This window comes from Choristoneura fumiferana, chromosome 29 (genome assembly GCF_025370935.1).
Source record: "Choristoneura fumiferana chromosome 29, NRCan_CFum_1, whole genome shotgun sequence".
NCBI classification, from domain to species: Eukaryota; Metazoa; Arthropoda; class Insecta; order Lepidoptera; family Tortricidae; genus Choristoneura; species Choristoneura fumiferana.
In genome coordinates, this window is record NC_133500.1 from 541925 (window position 1) to 550583 (window position 8659).

Consider the following 8659-nt stretch of genomic DNA (forward strand, 5'->3'; position numbering starts at 1 on the left):
GTTAGTTGTAACTTTTTAGTTAGAGAGTTATCAGCGAGTAACGGTGAAAGCTGGTGCCAGATAAACACCGTCTAAACTAGGTTTAGTGCCGCACTTAATTGACGTTTAACAGCTCGATTGAGTCATTAAGGATTGATGATGAAATGAGATTAAAAAAGGTTGCGTTGAACCGTTAGATGTCGCTTAGAAGTAAAACAGGTGTTTCGACGTGTAAGGGGCATTACACTAATTAGGTACCTATGTGAGGTGGGAAATGAAGGCATGCAGTTTGGAAAATTCCATTATGGATCATGGAAAGATGGATCCAGATCCAGACAGTGCCGGATTCTCACCGGTTAAAAAACCCGGTTGCACGTCGCCAAAATCCTGAAGTTTACTACGGGAAGGAGAGGGTTGGAGAAGTTACTTATCTAGCCACAGTTTTGCTTCCGCCATTGACAAATGAAGCCGGGATAGGAGCATGCATTCTCCCGTTAGGCTCTACGGGCTTGGGTTAGTCTTCATTGTCGATCCTCATTGGTGCCTTCCATAACCGACTCTAGCCGTTTTCATTGCATTCCTTTTACATTAAATATTGATCAGATAATGCCAGATACGGCATTGATCCAAAAGGTACTATTTATTTAGAAACACACGCAAACGACATCAGCTAGAAATAAGTTTTTGTCAAAAAAACATTTTAAATACAACTACAAATATTTCACAACGCGAAATCGCTTCTAAAAATGTCCACGACCGGAAGCAGGGGGGCTGTCAAACGCAAAGTGTCAAACTGTCAAGCTGTCAGTGGTAATTAGTCGCGAATGGGACTTCATTCATCACACCTGAAAAAGGGTAAAAATACCCTGATCGTTGCTAAGTGATGGAAACGGGGTATTTTTATATACCCTACCCGAGTTAGGCGCAGAGTTTTGTGGTTGCCCCAAGTGTGTGAATTATTTTTTGTTTTGGATGGCCATTTTAGAGCGGTCGCACTAAGTTCGATTCGAATCCAATCCGGATCCGTGAAAATGTCCGGAGTAGTTATAAAGTAAACGTACGAGTGCTCGTCACTGTCCCAATAGTTGGCACCTTTAATCTTATGTCATTAGCAATAGAGATGACAGCAGGGTGTCGTTTATTAGGCATTAGCGTGTCAAGCACTCGGCCGTTTACGTTAGGACTATTTTGTATGGTATTTTACGCACTATTCCATTGCCATTGAGTAGGCAGCAGGTTAGGTAGCTCCAGTGCTGGAGGCTGCTACCAACTACCTGCCTATACCCTGGAATCGACCCCATGCACGCCAATAACGCAGTAGATCTGATTTTATCGGTATTTTATTTACATTTTTGAAAACGCTAAACGCTTCCCTAAGCTGCAAGAAGAAACGTCCTATAACTTTTTATTCTTCCTATCAATTAATCAACTAAATCTAATACGTCCCCATGTCGCTCGCGTAACTCCCCATTTAGCATCATGGGCTCCCCTACTATTCGTTTTGCGCTTGTTAAATACTTCATTATTTTATGCTGTGCTTAGGCCTTCGATCGTGGCATCGCGTGTGACCTAGGGCAGGAGTTTGACCTGGATTCTACTGCCTGCAACTACATGCAAAATTTAATTCAATGTAAGAGTTCCGTATCCCTAACAGGGAATCCAATGTCCTCCGCTAATTGCTATTTTTAATTGAAAAATTTATAATAATTGCTGACAGTCCTAAGCCTGTATAAAGTATGAAGGGTGCGTATATTCGTGTAAAACTACTAAAACTAGTACGATGTATACGCAATCACGGGAGCGCATTTACGGGAATCATTGTGTTTACGCAATGAGTCAATTGAGCTAAGTACTCGTAGACACTCGTGGACCTAGTCTTTGGATCTAGTCTTTTTGTGCACGCGTACACGCAAGACTCAGTCCGCATTTTGCATACTACGTCTCACCTCTAAAATTTTGTTTTCACGCCCGTAATAACAAACTAACCACTATACTTCAGGCAGGACCTTTGACTACAGTGGCGACAACCGGTGAGCGCGAAAATGGTAGCCCTTATCAAGAAAGCATGATAAACGAACTTTTCCAACAACGATGGAAAAACATTGTTCCTTAGATCGTAATGTAAAGATTTTGTTAATAAAAGGAGTAAAAATAATAGGATACATTTGTGACTTATTCCACAGACTGAAACACGCACATTCCTATTTAAATATAAACCATTGGCGTTCGTTATAATCTGAGTTATTCCACACAGGAAGTTTATTCGTCATAAGGCAAACAATCTAAATAGACTGCGTTAAAACCACAGAAATAACAAGAGGACTAGAAATGACACGCGAGTTAAAAAGTCCCTGGCGCTTACATGGCTCAAATCTAACCCATGTATCTATTTTTAAACCCCAAACGCAAAAAGAGGGATGTTATAAATTTGAAGACAATGTCTGTCCGTCTGTTTGTTTGTGGCATTGTAGCTTTCTAATCAATGGACCGATCTCGGTTGTGTTTTTTAAAGTGAAAGCGAGTTTCCACGGAGTGGCGCTTAGCTAAGTTTAATTAAAATCGGTCTAGCCATTTTTGAGATATTGAATTTTGAAACAAAAAAGGCGGGGATTTTTAGGGTTTTCAAGTTTTCTAACTTGGTTAGGTTAGGTTATTCCAGCTCAGTCTGTAACGCGCCAAATAGACGTACGGTCAAGGACATTCATGAGTCACCATGGAACCATTTCACAGTAAACGTCATAGTGACAGCATTAATTAACAAGGAAAATCGTAATGACTTGTCCTTTGAAAAGGTTCCATGGTGGCTCATGGATTAAGGTCCTAGACCATACGAGCAACATCGTTGCAACAGCTTTGTGGCTTGGCAGGGTTTTTCGCTCTGTCACCTAAGTAAATAATAAATATTTCACCCTTCCAGCAAAAAAAAACTAATTCTGTTTCTCATCTTTTTAGTTCCGTGAATAAAACATTCTCGAAATAATCTAACAGAGATATTTGAGTTCCGATACATCCATAGTATTTTAGGGACAGCTTCGTGAACCTTTGAAACTTTAGTCCGACCTACTTCAGTACGGAAACAACTCTTCTAGTTTAAAATTGAAACGTAATGGACTGCATCGGAAATTCGATTAGTCGCTGTTATTTTTAAACTTATTATAACTCGGTTTAGGTTACAGTTAACGCAATGCAAATAGATGATTTTTATTTCTGCATTACAGCAGTTTACACATGTTGTACAAGTACAGTCACCAGCACCAATATCTGACACAGCAAAGCGTCTGATACGACTCTATCTCTATAAGGCCGGTAGGACGTGCAGGTGTCTGTTTTTGATTTGAAATTGTCTATAAAATCTGTAACAAGAACATATCGAGATATTTTTGATTCCAACGCTCGGGTTTGAATCACGAGGAACCTAGCCGTTCCTAGCATCAGCTATACTTTTCTGTTCTATTGTTTCTTATTTGTCTGTTTTGTACCTATTTGTTTCTGACGAAATCACTATTTGCAGGGCTCTGTACTGTGTGTTTTATAATTTATACAAAAGAATCAACCTTGGAATCGTCAATCCTCTTGTAACTGTCGGAAGCCAAGAGAACAAAGTTGCTACATCAGAATACAAAATTAAGTTGCAATAATCAATAATTAAAAATGATTTCAACATACAGTTTCAACGCTTAAAATTTCAGTGATCCAAATCCAAGGTTAAGTCAAGAATTAATTTAACATTTTAAGGGCGCTCCTAGAGAGTGCTCATATGCCTTGATAACCAAGTAAGCAACTTAAGCGAGTAAGGGTCGCCCCACTGACCTGCTGCATATTAAACATTGCCCTACTTAATTCAGACTTATTTATTAGGCATAGCTAGCTGCGTGCTCGGAATGTCTTAAAACTAATGGGACAGGTATTTCAAGTACCTAATCCTTAGTATAAATACCAGTGGCTTTGTGTGCTGTAGACCCCACGAATATTTTTTTTTACGTTTTAATATTCCTCAATGGCAATATAGATAAAAATCATGCTTATTACTAAAAAAATAAATTAAACAAAAAAGAAACGAATGTGGAACTGGAGATGGTCACCCATCCAAAGTATTGACCGCGGCCGACTTCGCTTAAATTCAGTTTTTTGAGTTTTCAACCCCCAGGGCTGTGCTGTTTTGAAAAGATTATTTTCATCCCGTAAAATTGCATAGTTTCCGCGGGATAGCGATAAACGAATTCTACGCGGGCGGACGAAGTCGCGGGTAACATAACAACTTGTGAATATAGTTTCTGATTTTTCTCTTTCTAGCATATGGTCATACTTTCAATTTTTTTTTTCAAATAAAATCATTTTTATTATTATACAGGACGAGGAAACAGAGTATCACTTAAATGCTATTATAGTTAATATTTTAGTCACAGACTAGATACCTACTGGATGACCATTTTGAGAGTTACAATGAGAGGAAGGAAGTCCGACAGTCTTAGATGGAGACCTATGTCCGGTAGCAGATATTCCCGGTTTCTGTACAGATCGACCGTCCCAAAAGGAGACACATGTCGGGTGTCGGTTGTTCCCGGCCCTAGAGGGAGATTTAAGTCAAATAGCGGACGTCCCCTCCCCAGTTCAATAACAGATGATGAAGCTAGTTAGGTATATACCTGCAAGAAAGATTGTGAGAGTGGCTTTACATTGCGTTGTTATATTGCCCACTTCAAACTCGTCACTTTACAGCCTCGCTATATAATGTAACTTTCATAATTTGTCTGCAATGTAAACTGGGCTTTAGTTAGACTCACCTCGACAACTTGCCGCAAGTCTTCAACATAAACATTCTCAGTCTGGACAATTTCTGCACAGACACGTTCCAGCTGAGACGGTCCTGATGGCTCGTTCCATGATTGACCTGGAAAAAACCATTATGTACCACAGAATCTGGAGATATATATATCTGGGTGTTATGATCTTTACGAGTATTTAGGGGGAAAAATAAAAAATATAGCACAGTAATTTTTTTCAGACGATACAGTCACGATTTTTAATTTAGGACCCACTTAAGATCGAATATCTGTCATCTTGTATAACAATTCAAAGGATTTTTTTAACGGATCACAAATTAAAAATCGGTACCTACCGTAACCGGTTTATTATTAATTTCACCGTTTTGGTGAACCGGTCTTTATTGATCGTGTCGTCAACAGTTTGGTTTAGGAGGAGGATAGGTTAGGTTAGATTAATTTTATAACAAACAATCCCATTAAGTTGATCATTTCCGAGAAAAATGCCTACTAACTTTAACCATTATTTACTAGAGTCATTGCATTGCATAATATATTTTGACCATTACAGTTTTCAAACTTAGTCTACCTAATTGAATTTGTACCAATAAGTAAGATTATCCGGCGACTTAATGGCTTAAGACAGTTAGTTAGTAGTCGTCACTATCTGACGAGTGTACAATTAAATCATCTAACCTAAGAACCATTTGTCTTCTTTCATGTGTCTCATTATCTAGCAAGATTAAGTGTATATTAAACTTCAAACAAATCGCTTAAGTAATAAGTGATTAACTTACGTGGTATGGTGTCAGTGTGCCCCTCTTTCGACGCGCTGTTGTTCAGAATGCCAGCATTATTCACGAAATGGTTGCTTCCATTAGCAGATACCATGTCGGCGTCACTATGATCATCTAAACTCTCGATAGAAGCCAAGTATGCAGAGTTCACTCCTCCTTTATTTTGAACACCGCTACTCGAAGTTGAACTAGAAGACGCAATGGAACTCATTGACAGCGGTCGAGTCACTTCAGGTGGTGGATGTAGAGATTCTTTCACGGGTACTTTTAAACTCCCCGTAGACGATACTACTTCAGGGAATGGGGCAGTTTTAACTAACTTCGACGGACTCTCATTCTTAACAAAGTCTTTTCTGTGTAAACTATTAGTTCCATTAGGGAATGTATCGGAAGGCACTTCTTTTTTCAATTCTGATTTTTGAGGCGAGTTTTCTTTAGACGATAGTTTGATATCGAACTCTCTGTCATTCGAGGATATAGAGAGCTCAATGGATTGGTCTATATAAGGTAAAGATAGGGACTCGAAGGCAGTTTTGTTTGTACTTGGAACGTCGTATATCGCAGGTCTATTATTCGTTGGGACATCGTAAGTAGTCTGTTCATCTATTCTAAACTCAGGCTTCAAGGGTACTGATTTTGACGGAGATTCTTCATCACCCTTTTTAAAGCTTTTTATGCCACATGGCTGGTCGTAGATTTCAACGGAAGGCAAAATATCAACGCCGGACTGTGAAATTTTAGACGTAGCTCCGACTAGAGGTATGTTTGACCTATGCCTCGTAGAGGATCTAACACTACCGATACCTTTTTTCTGGAATTTGAATGTTGTTGTATCTGTGGCACTTGAAATCATCCTCTTCACGTTCGGCGACAGATTATCAAATGTAGACGTCTCAGATGCTTTTTCTCTAATCGTCCTTTGCAGTAGTCTATGAGTATCACTGGTAAGGTCACTTTCGTTAGCACCATTGCAATTAGTTCGTATCGTATACAAAGAACTCTTGTTAACTGTTGCCACTGGTAGTTTGACGCTGCCTGCCATTTTGGAGGGATCCTTTTTCGCGTTGTTATCCGTGTCTTCAGTCATTTGTTTTTGTTTAACCGGTGGATCGTTTCTAGCATCCTTAGCTGTTTCCAGAGCGCTTGTTTCTGGCCTAAGACTCTTCGCTGGTTCAAGGAATGAGTCGTAAATGCCTATAAGTGTTGGCGTAAGATCGGTCGTGCTACCTGTAACAAAAAAGATAGTTTAGAATTAAAAATTAAGGGTTTTATCTTAACTATTGGAAAAATTAGTAGTACGTTTTTCCAATTGAAACCTTCCAATACTAGTAACTGGGTCGAAGATTCTACTAGCAATGCGTCTGTGGGTGTTGACATTCAATTAGTACTAACAGTATTTTAATGGATCTGCATTCTTGGAGCGATTTTGTTTAAAAAGTTTACAACTAGTAGTTTATTCTTTATTTGGATGTAGAATGAAACTGGACCTATTATTAAATACATGGTTGTACAGTGGATTAAAACCCGTAGTGTACGTGACATTTGGAGTCGTAGCGTATCTATCAACCTACTCAAGAATACTTAAAGAAGTACAACTACAGAGCGATAGTAAATAAAAATTACGAAGTTAACAGTATTGTATACTCAGCAGCATAAAATTCGGCCCGCTCTACATACAAAATTACCTATTACTGCATACATTCGAGGGCCAGATTTTTTGCCAATTATTAATCAATCCTAATTAAAATGAAATATTGCTCGCAGACTTTTCCGTCGGTCTGGTTCTTTAAATACTTAATGAAAGAAAATAATCTGAAATAAAGGAAACAACGTCACACCCTTCTTAGATCATGATCATAAAGCAAAGCAACGGTGGAACAATTCTACAATAAATTCGTTGCACGAATTTATTCGAATAAAGTTTCACATTGGCTCATTATTCAAAAACTTATAAATCGCACTCCTAGATCAAGAGTACATGAACTTCATATAATCCACCATTTTAATTTAGATCTTCCAGAAACTGAATGAAGCCTATATCGAAGTGGGCTATTTTGAGTTGATATACTCTTGATTTAAGAGAGCGAAATATTAAAACGATAAATTGGAGAAATCAACTAGAAGTATATTTGAATCCACACACGTGCCACACACCTTTCATTACTTTAACAAGTTCGTATTTCAACCTTCTGTGTATAAAACATCAGGGGTTGCTACACAAAAAACTAAATCCTTATACAGGATTACTTCACTTGTAAATGGGTTGCCAACAACAGAGCTTTCAAATTAAACGTTCTGATAAGAGGGCGTGACTGAGCTTTTTTGGCTTAAAGCGATTTGTCGTGGTCCAAATATAACCATTTTAGGACAGAAAAGGTTGTACCTGGGCTGTTAATGTCCGTGATAAACAGATTACTTGTTCACAATTATAGATCGTCGACCTTTTAAATTCATATATCCTACCTAAAATTACAGACAAATATTTGAAAAAAATACAAAATTAAACGGAGCACTAACCTAAGAAAATATCTTCCGAAAATATCGAACTATTCCAACCTTTTCTGACTTGTTATAGAGTCGATCCGTTTAATTTGTAACTTTTTCAAAACATTATTAATCGCAGAACCATAAACTTAATATTACTAGCGTATAAGTTAATATTAAGTTTATGCACGGGACAGATAGCCGACAGAATACCGTTACCGTTGGGGGAGAAACGAGTGGCGACCACGAACCGGATGACGCAGCATTGGTAAGCCTCCCACTAGGTGGACCAACAATATCACAAGAGTTGCACGCAACCATTGTATGAATGTGGCAAGTGTGTAAACTCTTTATTTTTATGTTGTCGTTCATCGTCGCGTTCTTAAGGGCTTTTCCAATAGTGGACGCATTCCGAATGATGATTATAATGATGCATAATCGGAATTTTGTGTTTTTATGAAATAAAATTCATCGTCAGTTAAAGAATGTAATCAGGAATGTGCTATTAATAAACAATCGTCCATAAAACACATCATAGCAATCTAAATTGAGATACTTCGTGCCGTAAATGGAATTTACATGATAATAAAACGGGAACGACTTATTTAGTGATAGAGTAGGGTTGCCACACGTCCT

General features: G+C 38.3%; 1 protein-coding gene across 1 annotated transcript in view; it reads right to left on the reverse strand.

The window, feature by feature from the left end:
• The window catches only part of LOC141444286 (uncharacterized), a 145171-nt gene that overhangs the window by 53848 nt on the left and 82664 nt on the right, over positions 1-8659 (reverse strand). The window contains 2 exon segments of the mRNA XM_074109782.1: positions 4764-4870; positions 5540-6766. Of these exon segments, the coding sequence (XP_073965883.1) occupies positions 4764-4870; positions 5540-6766 (1334 nt within the window).